This window comes from Solea solea, chromosome 17 (genome assembly GCF_958295425.1).
Source record: "Solea solea chromosome 17, fSolSol10.1, whole genome shotgun sequence".
Taxonomy (NCBI): domain Eukaryota; kingdom Metazoa; phylum Chordata; class Actinopteri; order Pleuronectiformes; family Soleidae; genus Solea; species Solea solea.
The window spans coordinates 15,947,805-15,973,848 of NC_081150.1; the positions used below are offsets into that span (position 1 = coordinate 15,947,805).

A 26,044-nucleotide genomic window follows, 5' to 3' on the forward strand; every position below is an offset into this window, starting at 1 on the left:
ACTTGATCACTGAGGCTGATTTCACACGCAAAGATGTCCTCAAAGGTCACAGAGGCACACACACACACACACACACAAACACGTCAACAACAGAATTATAGACATTAAGAAAATGTATTTTTCGTGGTTTCGCGTAGAGTCTGTGATCACGGTTCCATTTAGTTGTTGTCTCTTTTTACGATTTGAGAGACTGGATATTTTTTTGTCACTTTGTCGTCTGTGTTACACAGTTTCATCTCGCCGCGCCACAAGGGGCTTAGACATTTGGCAACTATGTACATGACAAAATCCTCAGGTGCCTTACAGTTTGATTCTCATAAGACTCTGTGAGTAAGTGTTTTTGGGTTTGAGATTCACGAGAAAAAAAAAAGGACTGCAACAACTCTTTAGGGTGTGAGTTTGTCTGGGAAAAAAAACAAACAAAAAACAAACATTACAAAGGGCTGGAAACTGGGGCTGGGTTTGGACTGAAAACGTATATTTACTTTGTATCCAGTAAGTTCAAACTTCTTAATGTAATAAACTTCAGCACAATACCATCGACTGTAGAGGATATCAAAGGAGGATTTGGGAACATTTGTTCACTTAATTTACATTTTACATGATTCTTGACATTGAAGATAAAAGAGTGCACGCAACATCTATTTAAGCAAGTAAAAAAAAAAAAGGATATTTTATTCAAAGATCATCTATATTTTTCCTCCTTGCTGCGATATTGTAATCTCGCGATGTTGATGCCGACATCTACAGAATCCGCAGACTGACAAAACTTGACCAGCCGAGAAGTGCAATAGTGTTTTCATATACGACGACAGGCAGGCACAGCTGTTTACCTCATAGTGAAGACGAGAGAACACAGCAGATTAGGATGATAGTTGTAATCTCCACAGGAAGCGTTTGTCATTGCCTGTGTACTATGCAGCAGTGCTTCGGCCCTGGTGCACGTCACCTTTCCTTCACACAGCAGAACTGTGTGCTTGACATTAACAGTTACTGAAAAGAATTAAGTGACGCTCTCGAATTATCCGTGTTGACGTGATAACGTAGAGTTACTTTTTCTTTTTTTTTCCCCTGTCACCTTCTCTATGTTAAGTCTTGACGCAAAGACAGACACTTGTACATTACAACCTTTACGGGACACCACATTTTAGTCGGACACCTCTTAACAGTCGTCGTGAAGATAAACCTCAGAGAAGTCTGAAAAAGGTGCTGAATCAAACGACTTCTCTCCTTATACTTTACTGAAAGTTTGGTTTTTTTGGAGGGGGGGGAGGGGGATTTATTCTGACAATCAGCACACACCAAACACACACACACACACACACACACGTTTGCACAGCATTCGTAGTGAGGATACTTAACCTAACCTTAACCTAAACCAGGGGTCTGCAAGAGCCACTTTTGTTCACTCTCCACCCAAATAAAATGAATCTAGAGCCACATAAACCTATTTGCATTTATGAAATTAATATTATATTATTATACCCAACCTCTTATATAGAGGAGAAAAATACTATCTTGAATTATGTAGACCTTGTCCTTCCACTGTTTTTGGATAATTACTATTATTAAAACGTAACCCACTTATATCATATATAATACGATAAATGTAGTTATTTATATATTTAATATTTTATGTAGTTCATGCTTGAGAAAAACCTGCCTGGCTGTGGAGCCAAAGATGGACAGGACTGCATATGTGTACTTTTTCAAATGTCAGGAATAGCTTCCATCTATTCAAACACAAGCTGCAGGTTGCAGACCCCTCACCTAAACCAAATTCTAACCATAAAACCAAGTCTTTTCCCCTCAAACTGTTATTTTAAGAGGTTATTCCCAAGAAGTCCTCACTCCCTATGGTTTTTGGTCCTCACAAAATACACACACAAGAACACACACAGGATATCCACAAAATCTGTCACACAATTCCTGAATTTTTAAGTGAGACTCCCTTCGCTTTTCACTGAAAGCTTTTCTCCTTGTTTCTGAAACAGTTGCGCTGCAAAGATGTCTTTCTATTGTTTGCTCTCTCTTCTCATAAATGAAGTCATTTGTGTACAAGTGTACAACGCTCCTCAAGCAATAAGCCTAATTTATATACAGTCTATATACATGTAGGTTGGCTTTTCATCCTCATCTTTTGACTTCTGACAGAAAATAAGGTGGAAAGATGTTACTTAAAGACATTTAAGTGGAGGAAAAACACCTACTGTGCTCACATCTTTCTGCTAAGCTGCAGCTAGCAGTTAACTAGCCTAGCATAGCAGTGAAAGCAGACACACTGCTAGCTTTTGTTTGTCCAAAAGTTGACAACATGTCAAGTGTAAAGTTTGGTTATTGACGTCAAATGTTGTTGTTTTTTTTAGTTTTTATTTGTACACAAAAATGAGGTGGACAAACAAGGAGGCTTTATTCAGCTTTAGCAGCATCTCTGCTAAAGCTTTGGACGCGTTCATGCTATCTGTTTATTACGGAAGAGGATTAGGGCCACCTTTTAAAGTCACAATTCTGAGATTAAAGTCAGTATTCAGAGAGAATTCTGATTGACATAAGTCAGAATTTTGAGATTTTTATTTTACAATTCTGAGATTATATTCAGAAGTATGACTTAAATAAATAAATTCATGTGTCCTCAATCCTCCTCCATAGTTTCTGTATTTTTTCCAGTCTTGATGGTAAGCTAATTTTAAGCCTGTACCCTGGCTGCAGCTTCACAATCATTGATCCAAATTTCTTTAAGCAGGCAAAATGTTTTACTATCGGTGATGTTAAATTAAAATATTTGCTTATTGTTGGATTATTTTTTTTATTTGAGATGTTAGTGTCCATATCTATAGATTTGTGGTCAGTGTGAATCAGTCATAAACAAAGAAGAAGGGAATTTAAGTTCTATTTTCCGCACCAATTCTCATGTACACAAACACAATATGCAGTTGTCCATATTTGCATATTATTATTTTGAATTTGCATGTTTATGTTAAAGAATATGGTCATGATATGCCTACCTGCCCGTGCTGTCCTTCACGTTTCCGTTTTGTTTTATGAGGAGAGAGAGCAGTCACAGTTTTGTTTGCCTTTGGTGGAGACATGTCTCGTGTTGTGGCTGTGGGTAGAAATAACAAAAAGGCCTGTTTATGGGTTTTTGGAATGTGATATGAGAAAAAAACAAAAAAAAACAACAAAAAAGATAGCATAAAGGTTTGTGGTTAGCTTAAAAAACTATTTTGAATTGTTAGATATATCAATAATGAGGATTAATATAATGCCAAATATTCAGTATTTGTACAGAAATATACATATATAAATATATAATATATGCCTAATTTAAATGGAACTATTTTCCGCTCTTGACCACCGTTTATTTTGTCGTTTTAACGTTTCCTTTTGTCGACAATTATTTTATAAGATCTTCAGATAGCATGCAGGATAGTGAAAATGAATGTATTATTTAGTGTTTCATTGCTATTCAATATTACGGCATCTTACAGATCGGGTTTGTGTTTGTAAGATTGATTTTTAAGAGGATTTCATTTTTAGACTCATCTATAAATGAATTGTAAACTCTCCTTTTCTTTTTCTAAATGCAAGTTTTTCAAAATGATTTCACCAATTTGTATTATCATTTTATTATTATTTTCCCCTGCTTTATCAATGTGACTCAGTATATTTTGACACTTCTAAATACTGCTATCTACCACCTGTTGTAAATAATTATGCAAATTAAACTTTTTAAAGAAAACAACGTGGGTGTGAGAGAAAAGTGTCACTTTTATTTGAGAATTCAAAGGACGGAGTCGTGGGGCATCGGGTTTATCTGTGTATGTATGTTTTTGTTCATTTATCCCATGGTTGCCACTAGTGGTACGTGAGCTTCCTCTGGTGGTACTTGGAGATAAATCAGAAATACTGTTGAGCTGAATTCACCAATTTGTTCACACTCAACATTCTCATGAATTACCAAGAGAGCTGCACAAGTAAAGTGAGCAAAGAGGGCTGAAGCTTCGGGATGGATAGAGATAGTGTGACTGAGTTTTATTTTATGTTGGGAATGAGTTACAAAGATATTCTCAAAAGCCTGGCATAATAATTAGAGTCACCTTATATCTTGCTCCTTAATCTATTGTCACTATACCAGTGTGTGAAGTATATGCGAGGAAGAGGAATTAACTTTGGTGATCAGTATTTTCTCACTGTATTTGTTCATGGAGCATTTATGAGGTTAAAGGGGAAAAGTACTAAAAATGCATCAGTACCACTCACAGTTGTCCTCACTCCCGATCGCACAGTGTGGTTCTTAGGGTTGAAGCAATAAATGTTCACAGGCAAAGAAAGAAATTGCAGAGATTGGAGGCGAAGCACCAAAAAAACAGGTCACTTACTAGGACACAAAATGCGGGAAGACTTTCTAAACGCAGATAAGAGAAACTGCTGAGCACTGGTTAAATACTGAGGACAGGAGCGATGAATCAATTGGACACAGGTGAGACTAATCATGGTGGAGCAGGTGATCTGAATATAGCAGATGGTGAAGTCGTCTGAAATGAGAGAGAATGACAAATATTCTGATATTTCAATATAAGAATTGCAAAACATTCAACTGCTATTATAAATGTTGAATTGTTTCAGAAACCTGTTACAAAAAAAGTTAGAAGAAATCTGCCTCTAATCCCTCTGTGATGATTTTATTCACAGGAGAACGATGTAACCGGGCAGAATAATTCCAAGTACCAGTCGCGCAGGCCTCGTCTTCCTCTGTGTCCTTTTCTTCGCCAGTGATTTTAATTGTTCGCTGCCAGAAGAAAGAGTCCAAACAGATTTTTTTTTTTAATTAAAGAAGTGGTCTTTATTACAGCAAAGAAGCCAAACATTACAGACAAGAATAATTATGAACCATGAATGTCAGTTGTACACTCAGACTGGCCTCTCACCCAGAAACCAGCGTCATTCACGACTCCTCAGGGGCCAGGACTTCAGATTCTTTAAGGAGGAATTATTGGCATCTCAACAGTTCCCCCCCTCCTCTCTCTATATTTTTTTATTTTTCACTGACTGCTTCACTTTTCTCTCTGCATGCTATAGAGACAAACAACAGTTTAGTCCAACTGTTCAAACCACTGAAGGCAACGTACGACTGTAGCAACGTAGTGAATTGGCCTCTAAACTTTTTCTCTCCAGACATCTGGGGAAAATCAAGTGAACACTGAGGATCCACCAACAGAATAAAGTTTTCTACTCATGACTAAAGATTTTTTAAACAATATCTGTTTGTTTTTTTTTAAATCGCAGAATCCTCCAGGAGTACAATCTCTGACATCTACAACAGAACCAATGTTCTGACATTGCATCCATCGTTTTAAATCTCTACTGTTCATTCGAACAATAGAGCCTTTTTTTTTTTTTAGAAGTTTTTCATGATAAGTCTATTTACAGTAACATCCTGACGAGCAGGGATTCTCCTCCTGTTCCAACCACGTTTTATTTACAATACAATTTTCCTTTTTTTGTTATGTTTTTGTTTCGGAATCTTTTTTTGTGAACAAAAAGAACCACGTTGCGTCGTTCATGGAGAATTCTGATGATGAATGAAAACACTGAATCATGATCCGTCAGTGATCCGACCGCTTTCAACAGCTGTTGAAACGCTCGTATCAACAAGTAAATTCAAATAATTAGGCACGATAAATGTGTTTCTTCCCGCTCGCTAAGCCTGTTTGCATCACTGAGTCCAGTGTGTGTGTCCAAGAGTAATGGCGAGCGGGGATACGAGGGTGAAGATAAACGGCTTATCCCCGAAGACTAAGACGTTAAGAGGTGATCGGAGCTTTTATCCAAAAAAATACTCTGCAAACGCACGGATGTTCTACCGACCACACACAGAGCAATGGGCTTTTACACAAAGAAACCACGGTAACATCACAGAGATCCATTAAGTGAAAAAACAAGACAATACTACTGAATTCCACCTAAATACTCAAAAAACTACGTCTATGCTTTAATATACAGCGTCTAACCAGGGGGTTCTTGAGTGTGACGTCGTCTCTTACCTCAGGACTCATTAAGGACCGATTAAAGGAATACTCTGGAGACTCCGCAGGGGAAAACGACCCGGGAGCCCATTTTGCGTCCTGACCCTCAGTTCTAAGAAACGCTGGTGGTAAACAATGGAATGGAGAGTGATTGTTCTTACAAGCGATGCAAGTAAACAAAACAATAAATACAAACAATGTGCTTTATCCATATAGACATATTTACACAAAGTCTTTGGCTTATGAATAAACATCAGCTGCAAAGAAAATAATAAAAAAAAAAAAAACGTACACGTTTGGCCACCAGTGCACAAAACAAATGAAGCCTGGGGTCAGTTCACTTCCAATTCCCTTTCTCAACACACGAAGGAGATTTGTTGCTGTCAGTCAATGTTTAAATCTGTTTGTCTTTTGCACTTTTTGTAAAGATATCCCATTTTGTGAATTTGGCTGAATTGAAAGTGCATTGGGCCCAGCCCTGAAACAAAATGTGATGAAGCTAAATTTACAACGGCTGAACAAAAAGAAAATGAAAAGTGTTCGATGTTTACAAAGCAGAGGGAACAAAGACGACTTCAAATCCTCCAAAAGAAAAAGCAATCAGACATCACAAATCAACTCTGCACAAACAAGGATACATATTCAACTTTTTTTTTTTAAAAGATACATTTTTAGTGAAAATCCTACACATTTTTTCAAGTTGCCACTTCATGATGTAAAAAAAAAACAACAAACAAACAAAACTAAAAGCCTAAAACTCCCTCATGTAAACATGATCGATGTTTTTGATTCGTTTGTCAGTCTCGTTTCTAAGAAGCTAAAAAGCAAACGTATAATAATGACTTTTCTCTCTTCTGTGTGTAACCAATGGGGACAAAATGGCTGTTACATACTCAAACACATGATTATGTTGTGACCAGTAACATGAAGATGCTGCTGCTGCTGCTGCTGCTGCTGCTGTACAGAGCGTTAAAGAGAAGCTTTCACAGAGAGTTTGGCCACGATGTTTCTTTCTTGTACTAAAAAAAAAAAAGGTTGGCTGCAAATATTCACAACATCACTCACTTTAAGTTACTCAGAAATTTAGCGTGAGAGCGAGCGGACGAGTGGAGCCACCGAGCGACTGCAGTTTATTCATTTTTTTTTTTTAATAAAAAGCTGTGGCTGCATCTTGCATGAGCAAAGGAGTGGGACACCTACAGTGCACACGGAGTACTGCAGCTGAAACAGCATGAGGCGTCCAGTCCATGTGAAGGAGAAGCATAACATACCAGGAAACATACACAGGCTCTATGTGAAGCAGAGGAGGAGTGAACTCTCCTCGCTGCTCCTTCTCTTTCCCTTTGTTTTGTCTGGAGCCAGTTTCTCTCGTGTCATGTGAAGAAGGGATGCAAGGAGCAAATGAAAGCAAAGAATCAAACACGAGGGGAAGTGAAAAGGTGTTCTGGCCGTTTCTCTCCATCTCCTCGTCTCTCCTTTGTTTAGGACGACTCGATGAACTCCAGTGCCAGGTCGTAGCAGAAGCGATACTGTTCCTGTAGAGAAACACACACACACAGGTCGTCTGGAGTTAATAATCACATCATCACATGTTTATGACACTAGTTTTGCGTGGGACGAGGTCTTGTTGCCACAAGTTCTCACGAGATTAATCAATCAATCAATGTTAAAAAAGAAGGAATAGTCGGTACGATACGTGCTCAGATGAGTTTGTTCATTTAGCATCCAACATGGATACCAAATTCAAAATGGCGGACTTCCTGTTGAGCTGAGGCCATTGTCCCAATTAACTTTTTTGTTCGCCTTGTGCTATAACATGCTCCTACCAAGTTTTGTGAAATTCGGCGCAACTTAGTTTTGGCTTGCTTTATCCGCGTTTCACCTTATAGAGAGCATTGCAAAGTTTCCATAGTTTGTGTACATGTTAACCCCCTCAAAAATGACTGAAAAGACCCAAAATGATAATATAATCTAAAGAAAAAAAAATGTTTCCGACCCAAAAAATAGGAAAATGTACAATTAAGAGGGAAAAGGGAAAGTGTCACTGTGCTACTGACAATAAAAAGTCACTCTCAATAAATATGTTTCGAGTTTAATTTTAAAAACTCCCAGAATCAGGGGGTAACCTGCTCCAGAGGTTAGGAGCAGTTTGTGTATGTTCACGTTAGAATCTTTGATAGCAAAAAGTCAATCGTTAAAATCAATTCTAGACACAGACTCTCTGTCCGTCTCTGTTTCAGTCCTCTTGTCATCAGCTCACCGGAGTGTCCACCATGTTCGGTTTACTGTTCCTCAGCGTCTTGACGGCGTGGAAGACGTCCACCACGCTCTGTCTCTTGGCCATTTCACACACAATGCTGCAGGCACAGAGTACTCCGCTACGCCCTCCTCCATTTCTGTAAACAAACAGGTTTCATGAGAATTTTCTTTTCGACAAACTGATGACGACTATTATGGTTATTTTAGGCCATTTAAACAGAGAGAATACTGGACTTGCTGTGTACTCACAGGCAGTGCACGATGGTTCTTCCTTCTCCCTCCTCCCCTTCGCGTTGCCACTGATCGACCTGAAGGATCAGTTTCAGGAAGGAGCGCTTGGAGGCGGGGACCTCTCTGTGCCCCGCCCACCCCAGGTACTGGAACTGGCGAACCATCAGGTAACCCTCCTGAGGCTGAAACCACACGTAACAAACGTTTAAGATTTGAATAAAAATGAGGGTTTGTCTTTGATTTCAGACAGTGAGATAGATGTTCTGACCCTGGTGAGGTTGCAGACTCTGAAGAGTCGACTGATGACATCACAGTCCATGGAGCAGGACATACATTCCACCTGGACCGGGCCGTAGCGTAGCATGCCCTCTTCTGGCCAGTACTGAGGACAACCCTGGAACACCACACAGTACATACATTAAATACTGTGTTTATATACAATACATGACAAGATATTCACACTATAGTGCACAATTTTATATTTTAAACATTTTTAACGACTACAATTTCCACTAAATGTGTGTATTATATGATATTTTTGACAATTTGGCAAAAATTAAACACAGTTTTTCTTTTTACTTTATTCGTTCTCTGTGACTCACATTTTAAAGCATTAATTACTACATTTTCCATCTGATTTTCAATAACTCAAATGTTCAGCTCAAATCTGGACATTCATTTGTTTTATTTTTCCACACAGCTCATCATACAAATCCTTCCAGTATTTTATTTACTACAGAGGTTGAGTACTGAAGAACTACTTTTACGATTATGCCATAAATCCTGGCTGTTCTGACTGTGCTTGAGGATAATACATTTCTTCTATTTTAGAAGTTCTACTATTTAGTCCTTCTATTGTTATTGTTTTGAATCATTGGGCTTGTTGTCTCTGAGTTTCTCTGTATAGCAAGAGTTTTTTTGGAATAGCTGTGCAAGTGAAGTAAGATGACAGAAAACGTGAAGCATGAGTGAAGTGACTCAAATGTTGAAAGAGAACATGAGGTTAAAGTTAAATTAAAGCATGTTTTCAGGATTTTTCTAACTAACTTTTTTAATTTAAAAAGACGACAATTTCAGTTTTAGTTAGTTTTGTAAACAGGCAATTCACTTTCAGTTCTTTTTGAGTTACCTGAGCCAGGTCAATCTCATTCAACATCACTAGACTGGTGCATCCATAGTCGTAAACCAGACGCCAAAAGTCTTTGACACTGTTGGGCAAAGGATGCTGGGTAACGATGAACGCGGCCGGTTGTCTGTAGCTCTGCGGGAAACGGAAAGAAAAGTCATATCAGACGTTTCATTCACAGAGAAAGTGTCATTTCCTCAATCAACTTTAATCCAGCAGCAGTGAGTAATGACTTCTAATTTATATTTTTTTTACACACACACACACACACACACACACACAGGAACACAGACAGCAGAGAGGAGTGAGACACTTTGTGGAGCACGACACAGCGACTACATGTTTTTAAAGGGGATGTTTGGTCACATGATCATGCACTAGGTCTATCCAAGGCATCAAGGGGGCATGCGTTACATATACATATACATATAGTACATATACATATACACCAGACATACATTACATATACATATACATATAGTACATATACATATACACCAGACATACATTCACTACATCTACATGTATGTGGGTCGGTTTTCTTCACGTTCAGTCAGTTCAGGAAAGCCGAGGTTATTTCTTGACGCCGTGAACTGACGGAACAGACCGACAACCAACTCATCCTGGATGAGAGTATGCAGCCAAATATGTGACATGGGTGTGAATGACTGTGGTGTAAAAATGACAAGGGTTTTCAGGGTTCAAGGATTTACAGTGAATGGTTTTGCGGGACATGAACCTGGTGGTGGAACGACACTGAAGCCATGAAACAAATCCAGTATTGGAGATTTGACATAAAAATCCCATTACCTGGAACTCTTCTGACAGCTTGGTTAGAGAGAGGCCAAAGAGTAAGTTTAATTCAGCTAAACTTTTAGAGTTTTTTTTAAAGAAAAAAAAAACAAAACAAAAAAAACGGATTGACCTCCATAATGTTTTACAGCATTTACAGTATTTTTTTGTGCTCCAACAGCTTTGTTGGAGAGAAGCAAGGTTTCTTTACACACCATTTACATTTTCAAACATTATTAATGAAACTAATCCACCCTTACAATCATGTTCTGTTTTTTTGGCAACCAAACTTCAAATTACGACTGACAGGAACCAGACATTGCTCCATCTTACCTTGCATTTTCAACCTACAGTACTTTTTAATCGACTCTGTTTTTGTCACAGTACAAACGCGCGTCATCTGTCGCCAATGAGAGCAATGTTTGGGTGGCGGCCAGAGAAGCTAATGGTCTTTTTCAGAACCTGGATTTGTCTCTAGCCTTCTGCTGCTAAAACCACAAACACAGCATCACACAAACAGGGAGGGGAGTCTGCGTGTGTGAGTGTAAAATCCATGTGTTGTTTCCCCCCCCCCATTATCAGTTGTGTGTAATAAACTCTTAAAATCTGTATCATTTTCAACAAATGTGTGACTGCAGTTTGGGACCACAGACTTTTTTATTTTTATTATTTAAAAAAAAGGAGTGAAATGTCCCAAACTACTCTTGTTTGATGTGTTGAAAATAACACAACCCTTGTGTGTGTGTGTGTGTGTGTGTGATAGACTTACATCCATCAGAGCGGCGTTGATGTAGTTGCTGCTCTCGCCGTCTATTGTAATGAGGAAGGGCAGGCATCTGTCAGGAGGAAGGCCGTCCATAAAGCGGTTCTTATCTTGGTTTCTAGGCAACAAAGCGATGCTGCAGTCTTCGGGCTGGGGCTGCGGAGTCACCGAGTTTAACGTCTGGACAAAAGAGACGGACACGTGACGACTCGATACCAGGACAAAGTCACTAAAAGTGTGGAAATAATCAACACCGCTTGGGTGCTTGTGTGTTGCAGGAAGAGGATAAAGTGAGAGCTTAAGGACCGAGACTAAGGAAAAGCCAGGATTGGCTTCAGATTGAAGCTGCAGAAGCTAAAAAGTCTCTGCCAGAAACAGTGGATTTATCAGTACTTTCTTTACCGGAGATATTATTGTCGACCGCAAATAGATAGAAAGCAGAGAACTGAACCAGCTCTAGAGGTTCCTACATCGTGTGAAGATACATTAGTGGGCAGCAATTGGTGGCCCTCGGGCCAAAAGTGGCCCGCCACCATCAGTACCTGGCCCGACAGATGATTTAAGAAAATCTGATTTTACATTATTTACATTATTTGCTTATCTATGAACTTATTCAAATAGATTCTGTTGCTCGAATTGACAGTTAACCTAAACTGAATGTTTGGTTTGAAAAATACAAATAAAAAACACTGCTGTTGTCATGGACAGACAGGTTTGATGAGTATTGCATAGGTTAGGCTCAAAGAAGAAGCAGTAAAAGTATAAATATTAACAGTACATGTACGAGTACATATCTCACACCCATTTGTCTTCATAACAAGCTGCTGATGAAAGACAACGTCCACATTATTGTTAGTTTAAAGGCAGCAAAAGTGGACTTTTGTTTGTGACTAAAGACGTTTTAAGGCACTTTTGCCTGATAAAGATAAGATGTTTTCGCCCCAATATTCAATTGCTTAAAAAAAAACAAACAAACACATTTACTACTTGCTGATCCCTGGATTAACATCGTGACATTTTACCTGGAACTCGTCCTTTATGTGTGAGGAGTTGGTCTGGGAGTCGATGCGGATCAGCTCGTAAAAAGCAGCTTTGAACTCGCAGACCGGTATGGACGTCTCTCCGCACAGACAAGCCTCGAGTATGGCGTCATGGATGAATATGTACTGCTCCTGAAGACATGGAAGTCAAGACGTGTTATCACACACACACACACACACACACATAGAGAGAAGTTGATAATTGATAATAAAACACACACACACACAGTAGGTACATCTTGTGATGTGGGAACAAAAACCAGCGGTGACACAGAGTTAACGTGAGCATGCAGACACTGTGAGTGAGTGATGGTGTGATGGGAGATGGAGTCATGAATGACGTGATGACTGTGAACGATCAGGCTCATGATTATAACTCAACTATTGTGGATTGGCTTTGGTATCTTATATTTCTGGACTTGAAACAAACAAACAAAATACCTTAAGCAACTTTTGTATCATATGAGATTTAAATACGTATTTTTGTCTCCATAGAAACAAGATATTCACTGCATGTTGTTATGATGAGCAGAGGATACATTAGAAAAGCAGGATCCGTCTTAAAGTGTTGTTGCATCCACATGAATTATCTTCAAATTAAAGCGACTAGGAAACAGCAACTGTTACTTAAAGGGGACATATTATACCTTATTTCCCCCATTAAAATAGTTCCCTGGTGTCCTAATGAACATGTCAGTGACATGCCTTGGTCAAAATACCATAAGGATGAAGCACAATAGCAGTTCAATAACCCTGCTAAACCCGCTGAATAAACTGGCGCTGTATGTGGCTGTATCAGACCGGTGACTGTATGCTCCGGAGCTGGCGATCAGTTTAGGCAGCTCACCGTTCGCCGCTGGCGATCAGCGGTGCTGTCTTTTTAACTGATTTTCACAGAGAGTGCAGCACCGTTGATCGCTACCGCTGATCGCCAGTGGCGAGCGGCATAAACGGCCGCTGTATGTGACTGTATCAGACTGAGTCTGTGCTCCGGTCATGGAGGACGTACTGAACAAATATTTTTAATTAGGACGTGTCAGAATGGTCAGTTATGAGCTCCATTTGACATTTTCTTAAAAATGTGTGTGTTTGTACGTCGGTGAAATACGTTCGCTGACTAAATACGGTGACCGCTGGCCGCAGTCTGATGTGAAGTGGTGCGAACACACGTTTGCTGACTTTATCCGGAACATTAGCTTCAAATATAAAATCCTCTGAGGCTGGAAGTTTGTGTAAAACACTGTGCTCTACTGTGCAGCCACGAACAGCACACTTGTCCCTCTGCGTTGACATAATACCGCTCTTCCTTCCTCGCCTGCACTCTCGCAGGGTGGAGCCAAGGTGGAGCTCTCGAAGTAAACTTACTGGTGGGGCGGTAACATTCGCGGTGAAATGCGCATGCTGCCGTCATAAGCGCAGGGAATTCAACATCGAGTGTTTTATCGCCTATACTTACACTAAGGGGACCACGAAAACATGACGGAGTATTCTTTTTCCACACTTTGGTGACTGGTAGGGCCTCCAGAGTCCCAAATATAAGTATTAAAATGGTTAAAAAGTTGATTTTGCATAATATGTCCCCTTTAATATAGGTTGAAATGTTTGTTTATTCAATTAGAAATAGGGTGGTCAAATTATGACAATGCAATCTTTTTTCTGATAGAATTTCAAATAGATTGAAAACGTTAATGAGAATGTTAATTACCATAATATAAAGCTGAAATTCTAGTCACAGTGAGTGTGTAATGCGAGGACGTTTTAGTTTATATAATATACATTCAATATAATTATGTTTTTTTTTTTTTTTTTTTCTTAAATCGCAATGAGGATTTCACCTGGCTAAATAAACTTTTATGAAAACTGTTAAGTGTTACTAATTAACTTGAAGTTGCTTAGTGTAAGTCTCCTTTCTGCCACTGGATGGAGCCATTGTCACATATTTTCAAATCCTTGGCCTGACCAATGAGGATGAATTTAACCTTTGTAATATATATATATATATATATATATATATATCCTTTTTTTACGATGAAATCTATACGTGGTGGGATGACATGTTTATGGATGTACACGGCACCCATGCTGTCACCTTAGCCGGCACCATGCTGGTGGCTCAGGGGTTTATTAAGTATTATTATTCCAAGATGAGGATGCAGATGGAGGATGGGTAATGCAGTCACCTCAGTCTGTACCATGTTGATCCTCCGAGAGCGAAGAGCCTTCACACAGTTGTAGATGTCAACCACACCTTCTCTCTCGGCCATGTCCAGCATGATGTCAATGACGATGAAACAGCCTGTGCGTCCGGCTCCGGCACTGAAAACGGACAAGACACAGAAGCAGGGAATGTCTAGTTAGTTACACCCATTACATCTGCAAATCACATGTCAGCAAATAAGTGAATACTGCCATTTAGACAGGGTTAAGAACCAGGCAGCTGAAGTTGAAACCGAGCATCAGAATGTGAAAAAAAAAAGGTGATTTAAGAGACTTTGAACGTGGCATGGTTGTTAATGCCAGACTGGTTTGTCTGAGTATTTAAAAAAACTGCTGAACTACCAGGATTTTAGCACACAACCACCTCTATGGTTTACTGAAAATGGTCGGAAAAAGAGAAAATATCCAGTGAGCAGCAGTTTTCTTGGTGAAAATGCCTCGTGGTCTCAAATGAAAGGCAAAAGTAACTCAAAAGACCTTCCACTAAAACCAAGGTTATTTGGTGTCCTGTGAAACCTAATAAAGTGGCATTTAAGTGTATTATGCCAAAATAAGAAACATATTAAATTGTAAAGTGTGTTATTATGTTGTGAGCGGCCATGTGTATACCTGCAGTGGACGACGATGGGACCAGCAGACGGTGGATTGGAGTTTTTAACCCTGCGGATGAAGGAAAGCAGTCCCGTAGCATGATATGGAACGCCGTGATCAGGCCAGCCTGTGAAGTGGAACTGCTTGACTTCGCGCACCTCGTTGAATCCACGCTGGATAAAAAACAAAACAAACAAACATGTTTTTAGATGACTTTACTATATATTCCCCCATTTATTTATTCAAAATAAAAACCAAAGAAGCATCACTCACCCTCTCCAGTGTGAAGGTGCGAATCACATACTCAGCAAGAGGCTCAACTTCCACAAACGTCACCTTGAAGTCTCCGTACACCTCTGCGTCATCGGGCCAATACTTGTAGCACTTGACCTGTTAATGAGAGACGTTAATGAAACACATTGTAATTATTATAAATAGGTTCTGAGGGACACACTCGGTGACCTATTTAATTTAGTTTCATCACACAGTACATGTTGAATTTCTTTATTTTATATCATTATCCGTTCAATGATCAGTATGCAACATCATTCACGTCAATTTACAAAAAAAAAAATGTCAAAAGGTCAACAGTCACTTACCCTTCCCACCTCCACTAGATTGGTAACCATGACGATGCAGGCCGACTGTTCCTGCCACACCATCCTCCAGAAGTCATACACTGTCTCATGAACAGGACCTGGATAAAAAGACACACAAAGACACAAAATCAGTACTGGATGTGACTAATATGTGTTGCTATTATTTATATTATTATTATTATTATTTATTATTTTGTGGCAGCCTGTACAGTATGAAAACAGTTATGTAGTGTTTAATATAGTTTTTCACCTTGAGTGGCGATGTAGTGACTCGGCCTCTGGTAGCCCTGAAAACAACAACACAACAATTTAATAAGAATCAAAACTGTACATTTAACAGTGAAATTATTATGTTAACCCTTTAACACCGAGCGCATCGCAGACGACACGTTTGACTGACTGATGATTTTGCATTACCGCAATTACTTGACGGTTTGTGCTATCGGAAAATTCCAACAGTTTCTGAAAGCTGAGAAGTTGCACGACATGTGGTTATTACGGTAATGTAACTTGTGCTGTTGCAGGAAGCCCGGCAAATCAGCGTCTTTGTTCATGTACAACTACAGTGTTTTTTCTCAAAAAAAACATAATACAGTTAGTTAATACACTATTTTAACATGCAGTAAATTGTAAATAACTGCCAGATATTGAAAGTTATTGTGGAAAAATGGGCAAAAGCACTTACTCACAGGACATTTTCTGGCCCTTTTATGGTTAAAATAAGGGAAAAAAAAGTCCATATGGACATTTTGGGGCTTAGGTTGTTAAACAGTCTTCATCTGCATCTCCAGAATGATTTCAACAAAAGCGAAATGTTTGAGACTGATGTAAATGTTGTTTTATTTATTACTAAAAAAGTGCATGAGTTTTAGAGGGAACAAGACAAAAATAATGTACTACGCAAAAGCAAATTTGCAGCTCACAGTGAGGAAACACTGGTGAGAAGGTACAGTAAGATGTAGCGACATATTCCATGCAGCAGAGGCCCCAGCAACTCAAAGCGGACACACAGTGTAACTTAACGCACGCAAAAGGCAGAGTGTATGGAAGGATGTGTATCATAAGCGTAATGAAAGAATCCACAGTGATACTTACATCCCTGTACAGCCAAATCTATAGCCCAAGCCACAGGCAGAAACAACAAGTGGAGTAAAGAAGGAAAGAAAGAAAGAAAGAAGGGAAGGAGGGAGGAAAGGAAGGAAGGAAGCACAACAATGTCAGTGAGTGTCAATAAGAAAAAGAAAAGTTGCACTGATATGATGGGAGTTTAAACAAGCCATGCAGAAAGAAAAGATGATTCTAATGCCCAGAATTAGACCGACTAGAAAGGACACGTCACAAAATTATCCAAAAACAAACTCACTACCAAGAGAGATTTACTGAATTTGCCGTGTCCTCTCTATTCATTCTGATTCTAACACTAACGTGCGTGCCATAAGTATAATGGCAGTTAATGATAATGCAGAAGAGCGTGCTGTGAAGCATATTATCATTAAAAAAAAAAAGCAGACGGACATGACGGACAAACATGCAGATGATTGTTGTGAAGGCAGAGAGGACAGTGGAGATGGCAAAAGATGAATCATGTTTTTTGTTTTTTGTTTTTGTTGGAGATAAGTGACTAATGAAAGGAGATGGGAAATGAGTGGTGTTTATGTGGAACGGACGTATGGATGGACAGTCCAGTCGAAAGATGGATGCACTCACGGCTAAATGCACTTATTTTCCTTTTCTGCTGTCAGTTAGATGAGACGATTCAAACCACTCTCATGCCTGTATGTTAAATACACGGCTGCTAAAGACTATGGAAATGACTGTGTTAAGAAAAATCCACCAAAAACATTTTCTCAAATGCCCAACATGCTTTTTTGTTGTCTTTCTGTAGTCACAGATTATTATCCTACTGACTAACCCAATTTATGACAAAAATAAATAAATCTACCAGTGCATTAAAAGTATGAGAAAAAGATGTATAAAAACTCAGGGTGAAGAGATGGATGAAAAAGACACGTGCTGCGTCTTCACGGTGGACGTGGAAAATGGGTTGATGGATGACGAGTAGACGCAATAAAGGTATAGAGGCCTGACATACGAGCGAGGGAGTGTGGTTTCGTTGGTTTCGTTGGGAGCCAATAGTAGCATTCGATGCGTTTCCACTTACATCGATGTAGTTGGCGTTGATGTAGTCGGAGGAGGGGTCATCTTCGATGGGCTGAAGAATAACCCTCGAGTGGTCATCTGGAGACAAACACACAGAGAGGACAACAAAAGAGTCGGACAGAGTGAGACGGTAACACCGTGAGAGCAGGAGAAGGGACAGAGTGAGTTTAAGCCAGTTCTTATTATGACTGACTGGTGTTTTTGTTTGGTAGTTCTAACAGTTCCCAGTGACAGATATTTGCTGTTCTTTTCTCTCTCTCTCTGTGCTCTTATCACCAGTTTAAACAGAGCAGTGTTCAGCTGGAAAAATATTATGTTATGCAAGAGTGCTGAGCGTTATACGCTCCAACTTTTTATACCAAGAACCACCTGAGAAAATACTGAGCTCTTGAAGTAACACCATTATTATCAACGTTAAAATCTTATTTTGGCACTTAAAGATCATCTGTTGGTTGAAAGAAAAACAGATAAAGAATGCATTTATCTAAATAAATCTATCAAACAAAAGTGTTGGAGAACCTATGTAACCTTTAGGTAGCATCAAAACTCAAAAGGTGTTTAGTTTGTCCATTGTGGGCTACTGTTAAAAAACATGGTGGTCCAAAATGGCGGCCTCTATAGAGCTGATGTAAACATAACAAAAACAACAATTCATTTACTTTCACTCACATTCAGATACTTTTGCCTAAATTTTACACACTACACCTTTAAGTTGATCATCCTATGCTGTCCTGATGTTTGAAAACAAAGATTATCTTGGGTTAAGTGTCACAATCCAAACAAGGCTGAGACTCCCTGGTCTGCAGCAGTGACTTTAGACCTTTTAAGAAAATTGCGTCCAATTTTCTGAAATGGAAATGGAAGCATCACAGAACTTAAGAGCAGAAATGAATAATTCCCCATGGTGAAGGCAGGAAACTAAAGGTGACTCTGCTTTTAGAGTTATTGCTCGCTGACTCTGGAACATCCTCTTCACTATAGCCAAATTAGCCCCCATCTCTAAAAGCTAAAAACTATTAGAACCATTTTCTTCTCTCTGGTCTTTTTCCCTGTTTTATAACTTTAATGCTACTACTCAAAATCATTACAATACACGTAATTTTTACCCCCATTTTCCTGTTCTTTCTTGAGAAGAGACACACGTATAAACCCTGCTAGCTTGCTTACATGCTATGATGTTCCCATAGCGGTTCTTGGTGCGGTTCTGCTCCTTTTTGGCCACGTCCCAGGAGGCCGACTGGCCCTCGAAGAAGCTCTGTATCACCAACAACACAACAAGAATATAGTAAAGACAATTACACGTCATGGATCCATCAGCAAGTCATTCTGAGGGAAAAGAGGGGCTTGAATTATGGGTTTGCTTTAGTCGTGCAAGTCATAAAACAAGAGGTTTATTAAAAAGAAAAAGTGTTCCGGGACTTTTACTGTTAAGTCAATAAAGCGGAAAACACCCTAAAATTAAAAGGCAATTCAATTTTAGCTGTTATTTTTGCAGATAAAATAATGTGCTGCATTAAAAAGAATCGCCCCTGTCAAGAGTTATAGCTAACGTAATAACCAATCGGCCAATAACACAAAATGTTATTGGCTGCAAGCACTGACAATAAAAGTATATTCTTACTTCATATTCCTCCTTGAAGCCATAGCTGTCAGATGTTTTCATCAGGTTGATGTGTTGCAGCAGGTCGGCCACTCTGATAGCAGGGTGAAGCTGTCCTGTCTGATAAGGGGACTCGGTGCCTTCACAGTGATAACGAGGAACATCCAGAAGTCTGCTGTTCTCCGCCTGCGAGCCGCTGTGGTTCTCATCTACGCAGAGGACAGGGGAAAATAAGCTCCGGTTAATTCACAATTCACCAGAACATTAACACTCTTTGCCTGATTGTTTACTTATTAGTCAATGGCATCACTTTCTGTCCTACAAAAAAGGTAGTTTATATAGGGTTGAGCTAAAGGTCTAAACCGGGGATCAGCAAGTACATGTGGCCGAGGGCCTATTTGTTTGTAAGCAATTGAATATTTGAGCCAAAACATTTTTTTAATCAGGCAAAAGGGCCTTAAAACTTCAATTTGCTGCCTTAAGCTAACTATTAAGCTAGCTTAAGCTATTTATTGTGCATCATTTCAATTTGAAGAATTACTGCTTCTTCTTTGAGCCTGACACATGCAAGTAGTTATTTTACGGACATTTACTCCCTAAACATGACATCAGTGTTTTTGTTTTTATTTTTCAAACCAAACATTTAGTTTATGTTAACTGGCAATTCTAGCATCAGTTCATATTTCAGAAGAAAAGAACAAAAGCTCTGAAATCAACATGATTTTTCTTTTTTGTAAAGATAAGCAAATCATTTAAGATCAGTCAGTTTTTGCCCACGGGCCACCAACGGCTGACCACTGGTCTAAACCATAAATCAAAATATGAAGCGATTTTATTCGGCTCACTTTCTTCTTGGTAGGGTGGCGCCATGTCTGTTGAGGCAGCCGCAAATGTGTGTGTGTTCATTTTGTGTAATCATTGTCTACTTGTGTCTTTACCCACAAAACACAAAACAAACCATTTGTCTGTTTGTTTGTCTTTTGGTTTATACTCACCTGTGATTGGAACTACATGTCAAAAGCAGCAGAAAAAGAAGAGAGATAAAGGTTTCAGTCAGACTTCAGAGTGAGAGGATTTGATTGTCTGAGTTAAAACATCAATAATGGAACGTTGACGTTATATTGGACGATGAAGCGTGACCAAACATATGTCATATGTTGATGAATGAAATGTGCTGGACGTATTATTTTTGCCACAAAAAACAACATAGAAGAAACCAACCATCAGGAAACAGCGACTTTAAATGAGCTCCATAGTTGACTGTTTATTTCACCCGTCCATTAAAAGATTGATTGTCAAAGTAGTATGTGAAACAAAAAATTAGACCTGTCAGTCAATTTATGATGAGAAATAATGAGGTTTAACATTTAATGAGGAGTGAGTCGTGAGTACATTTAAAGAGTTAAAGATAATTAAATGGTAAAATTTTATTACATTTCTGTGGTGTGGGACTTGATGTGAGTCGGAAGTAGAATTGTAAAGACTGACAGGTTGTATAATGAAGTAGCTCGGGGTTGCCGCACATCCGACTGATTTCATCGTCACCTCTGTTCATTATCTGACACTGTTTATTTAATCCAACCGATGCTTTCCTCTACTCCGAGGACACGCCGGCTCATTACTGATTGTTAGGGGTTTGTTAAGCCCTCATCAGGTCAATTAACAGTAAACTTGACCCGACGTCGCCTCTTAATTTGTTACTTCCTGCTAGTTCTTACCACTCGGTGATGTGATTTGCGCGGACAGCTTGTAGCTGCAGCCTTCGTTTCAAATTAGGAGCCACGGGACAGTTAATTAACGCAGTTTGGTGGTGTTGTGGATCGTGGATGCCTCGGAGATGAGTTGGAACTCCACATCATGCTGTGGTGTCAACACTAAACTAAAGATAAACGCGCTGCGGCACAACACTGCAGCTGGAGAAACTTCCCCAACATGGCAAAAACTACAGGTTTCACAATTAAGTCATTCAAAATGAGGCTTCAGTAAAAAAAACAACAAAAAAAACCATCTGTTTGGGAATAAAACAGATGACTGAAACTCAAGCAGATGACTAGAATCAGAATTCAGACAGGAATATAGGCGCTAAGTTGTTCACTGTCACTTGGTATTGGAGATTTTCACTGGCAATCATTTGTCACTTCTCCTTTTGCGAGCTTCACTTTCTGTCTTTTTTCGGGACAGGAGATGTTTTTAAAACAACTCAAAAGTGAGGGAGTAATGAGGTCTCTGAGGGACAGTGATGGTAATTACTGTGAATATCAATAACAGACAGTGGGAAACAGAAACTATGACTTAAATTAGGAGAGACAGAACCTAGAGACACAACACAATGACAGGTGAAGTGCTTGGCTGTTGGTGTTTTTTCGCACAGGACAGAAGCAGCAACAAATGGTGCTTTTCCACTACATGGTCCCGCCACGCCTCGCCCCGACATGGCACGGCTAGAGTCTACACTGCTTGGTTGGTTTTCCATGAGTACCTTCTCAACACGGATATGGGTTCTCTCCAGGTTCTCCGGCTGCCTCCGCTGTCTTTCTATACATTGGTTTTAACAGTGGAAGTTACCTACTGGAGCTTTAACTTTTGTCTAATAGACTAATTGTTGAGTAAACGGCTGGCAATTTCAGTTAATCCTCCAGTTAAACATTGAGCACTTCTCCTTGTAGATGAAGTTCACCTTACACAAACATCAAACAAGCCAAACTATCCATCGACAGCCACACGAATGAAATAGTTCAACATACGGGACACTATGGGATGTAATGGAGGCTTTAAACACATCCAGCTTACACAGGTATGTAATGACGCACAGGGACATAGGAACAGGACGGGGGGATACAAGCGCGGAGGGCAGTGATGTGGGTTCACTACAGAGTTACGGTGGTGATAAATGTGATATAGCCGTCCATGCTACAGGGCTCACCTAACACAGCGGTAGGAACCAGAGGATCGTTGGGCACTGCAGAAGGAAACACGGTCAGGAAATGCTTCCAATTTCGGCACCAATCAAACATGTATGAGGATTAAACGTAACGAGATCCTTCAAGAAGAACAAAGGGAGTAATGCATGACCTCTGGTGTGCGATGTATTCTATCTCTGAAGATGAATTATTCACAGCCTGGTTAAGCTATGAATTTTTGAACTTGACAAAGAACAAATTTAAAAAATCAAAGCTTCCCTTGTTCACTACCTTATGCTATATGCTTATGGTATGCTATATGTTCTCATGGTTTTGTGAAGACCAGCTCTGGTAGCAGTTAAAACCCACTGATAACAATGGTATAATTCCTCATGAACCTACATCTGTTGTTGTAGTTGTGCGTGTCCATGAACGTCACAGCCATCGGGTCTTCTCCGTGCAGAGTGCTCTGGTCGGCGTAGCTGCGGTCCATGGCGTTCACCATGTGCGTCATTTCCTGCCGCGTTGTTCCAATGGCGTCCTTGCGTTTTTTAGCCAGTTTCCTGTCGGGAGGGGGAGCAGAGACAGACACAGTCAGATATCTTACACTTTAAAAAAGCACAACAAAACAAAAACATCAGCTCGCCTGCAGAACACAGCCATCATCAAATTGTTTAAGTATAATTCTTATTAATCTTTGTCTTTATTTTTTTGGTCAGTGTGGATTAGCTGGGGGGCTGCAGGCGCCTGATTCAAGATGCAGAGTTTAGAGAACAAAAAAGGGAGAAAAGAAGAACGGTGGAAGGAAGAGAAAAGAGGAAAGAGGAGAGAACGAGCAAGGAAAGTAGAGGAGAAGCTTTATCAATGGCAGCATTAAACAGGTTTGGCTACAGGACCAAAGCAAAAATACATAGCATCTAAGGAAAGTGACCAATAAATCGACACAGAAGCGGCAAAGGAAAAACCCATTATGCTGTACTGTGGTACTAAGAATATACTGTCAGATGAAAGCCAGTTTTTTGGTCTGAATTTTTGTTACTAACTCTGGCAATTAAGATATTAAAAAGACAAACAAAAACACAAATGAGAGGATTTGGTTTTCATCCGACAGCAAACACAGAAGAAAAGCTTGTCGACCACCGGTAGGACTGCTCGTGTAAAACCATTTACCAACCACAGAACCACAGTTACCGTTATAAGCAGAAGGAGTTGAAGTCAGTACATTTCACAGCCTAAACTCCAAACATCAACGTAACCTTTTCAGTTGCACTCTCTCCATTAAACCCCAGGAAAAATAACAGGAGAGGACTTAATAATATTTGGAACATGACGGAGCATGCAGGTACATGATGTACGCAGAGCCATAGATAAATATCAGTAAAGACAACGTCTCTGCTAGCCAACAGTCCTCACATTCTCACGGTGCGCTCAACATGTTGAGCCCAACTGCATAAATATTCTCTGCAGCCAGGACACAAAATGGCCGCAGTGGACGAGCACGAGAGGACTGATGGGAGAGAAATTCAACACTTGATCGTTGCCAGACGGATACAATGTACGGCTCTGACTTTCTTTCCCAGACAGATACATGCTGTGTGTTTGTTTGTTTTTGTAATATTTTACCTTTTGATCCCAACTCCACCTCTACGACCTCACACACACACAAGATACACACACTCACTCATGGTCAGCATAAACACAGGTTTAAACCCTGGCCAAAGTGCAGCTGTTTGTGTTTTTGGTTGTCACACCAGAAAAACATTAAAAGAGGCAAAGAGGAGGATTTATATTATTCACTGCCATTTGCTATAGAATGTAAATACTAAAATGCACTGGTATATCAGCAAAGGTGGATTTTTTGAGGATTAAATCTGTTATTCTTAAGGCCTGAATTATAAATAAATGCATAATTTAAATGTGTTATTGCTCGTTTATGTTTATTTTGAGTTCAGACAAAATCTGGGCATAAAAAAAAACCATAACTCGTTTATTATTCTACGTTTTCTTGCTGCTCAACACGGCACAAAATAGTCCCAGGCTCTTTTTTAAGGCAATGCAGATGTAGGGATCTGTTTTGTGCCACAGCTGCTAAGAGACAGAGTGGAGGAGGAAACACCCATGATAAAAGAAAAACCATCAGGCCATGTGTCCCAAAAACAGGAAAACCAAACCGAACCAAACTTGGAGAGACACACCACCGTGTAGCAGAACCACCATGAAACCTGTGACTTGATGGGCAGATGGATGATCACATGACTACATGCACACAAAGAGCTACAAGTCACAAGTGCAGCATCCTTTTTTCAAATAACACGCGTGGGCCTGTGTTGTCCCACTTTGGCCTGCATTGTTCTGGTTAAATGGCCAACTTTGGCCCTCGTAAGTCTGCTTCAGAGCAACTTTGGAGCATGTAGAGGACGCCGGGCCTGAGGTCAATTCACCGTCAGTTCAGTCCCCCTTTAATAGAAGCTGGCATTCATTGGATTTGTCTATTTCATATAATTTAACACAGGAAAAGCACCAGTGCTCATTAAGAAAAAAAAACATTTAACATTTTAAATATATATATATATTATAAAATATGGAAAATGTTAAAAATGAGGAGTTCATGGAAATCCTGAACTGACTGACATGAAAGTGAACTGACCCCCACCCTGACAGGGCATCAATGAGGATGGCTTTGGCTGGTTGATCAGAGCTGAAAATGTGTTTGGTTTGTTTTTTTTTGTCTTGAAAAAAGTATACTGCATCTTTAAAAAAATAACAACAACTAGCCACTAATAATTCGCCCCCAATAAGGTAAGAGCGGCTGCGTGAGCTGATTGTTGGTTGTTTGTTTACTTACAGGTAATAAGAGTATGAATAGTAGGTCCTCCTGGGGGTTGTGAGCCAATCAGAAAGCAAAGAGTGAGACACAAGGGTCATGAATATGCAAATAAGGACAATACTGTCCTGTCCCGACCAGCAACAACAGAAACAGAGGAAAAACAACTTTTGATTGCTACAACTTGGGGGTCATGCAGGGGGTTGTTATAACTACGATTGGCCCTAATTCTTAAAAGAAGAAAAAACTTTAGTGCTACATTAAAAACAACTTAAATAAAACTTAAATAAACTGTGACTAAAAATAACAACAAACCAACAGGACTGTTCTCTTCTTTGACTCTTTTCCTTCTAGGAGTGTTGTATTTGAAATATTCATGCATAATTTTCTGTAATATAAAAAACGTCCATAACACCACACTGCTTGCTTCCTGTACAGCAAGCGTGATGTCACACAGTGATGTCATAGTGATGTCATCCTGTACCCACTATTTTAAAGATGCAGTATTGTTCAAAGTTGTAACGGTTTCGATGACAATGAAGACTGATCTCCCCAGAAACCTTCATGGAAGAAAGAATGACTTAATAACATAACGTCATGCTCATGAGGGTGAAATAATGCTTTCACAATGTCAAGTGCACTACGGTTACATCAGTTATAGATGTTCAGTATCAGTGAAATGCTTTTTTTTTTTTTTCAAATCATTTTAGAATGTATCTTAATTTTACTTTCTGTCTATTTCGGCTGGAAACAGCTGTCATATTTGATAAATGTTGCTGCAGTACAAATCCATATAATCCATTTCTTCCATATAAGAAAAATGCAAATAACATAAATGTATGTACACAGAAATGAACTCAACACGTCATAGCCTTTAAAAAAACAAAAACATTCCTGTTAAGTTGGACATGCTGGT

At 39.5% G+C, this 26,044-nt stretch overlaps 1 protein-coding gene across 9 annotated transcripts in view; it reads right to left on the reverse strand.

Moving 5' to 3' along the window:
• Positions 1 to 5,264: 5,264 nt before the first annotated feature.
• ptprk (protein tyrosine phosphatase receptor type K) overlaps positions 5,265 to 26,044 on the reverse strand; it is a 115,339-nt gene continuing 94,559 nt past the window's right edge. Inside the window, exons 22-42 of one of the 9 annotated variants that reach the window (XM_058613077.1) lie at positions 25,150 to 25,179; positions 22,707 to 22,867; positions 22,328 to 22,363; positions 20,400 to 20,411; positions 19,426 to 19,613; positions 18,972 to 19,059; positions 17,737 to 17,882; positions 16,740 to 16,757; positions 15,895 to 15,931; positions 15,645 to 15,742; positions 15,319 to 15,435; positions 15,064 to 15,218; positions 14,418 to 14,553; positions 12,220 to 12,369; positions 11,204 to 11,377; positions 10,453 to 10,470; positions 9,646 to 9,777; positions 8,785 to 8,910; positions 8,535 to 8,698; positions 8,287 to 8,422; positions 5,265 to 7,561 (exon numbers count right to left, since the gene is read on the reverse strand). In XM_058613077.1, coding sequence (XP_058469060.1) covers positions 7,508 to 7,561; positions 8,287 to 8,422; positions 8,535 to 8,698; positions 8,785 to 8,910; positions 9,646 to 9,777; positions 10,453 to 10,470; positions 11,204 to 11,377; positions 12,220 to 12,369; positions 14,418 to 14,553; positions 15,064 to 15,218; positions 15,319 to 15,435; positions 15,645 to 15,742; positions 15,895 to 15,931; positions 16,740 to 16,757; positions 17,737 to 17,882; positions 18,972 to 19,059; positions 19,426 to 19,613; positions 20,400 to 20,411; positions 22,328 to 22,363; positions 22,707 to 22,867; positions 25,150 to 25,179 — 2,176 coding nt within the window. In that variant the 3' untranslated portion in view covers positions 5,265 to 7,507. The remainder of the gene's footprint in view (positions 7,562 to 8,286; positions 8,423 to 8,534; positions 8,699 to 8,784; positions 8,911 to 9,645; positions 9,778 to 10,452; positions 10,471 to 11,203; positions 11,378 to 12,219; positions 12,370 to 14,417; positions 14,554 to 15,063; positions 15,219 to 15,318; positions 15,436 to 15,644; positions 15,743 to 15,894; positions 15,932 to 16,739; positions 16,758 to 17,736; positions 17,883 to 18,971; positions 19,060 to 19,425; positions 19,614 to 20,399; positions 20,412 to 22,327; positions 22,364 to 22,706; positions 22,868 to 25,149; positions 25,180 to 26,044) is intronic. The other 8 variants (XM_058613079.1, XM_058613078.1, XM_058613080.1 and 5 more) reach the window with 8 other exon arrangements.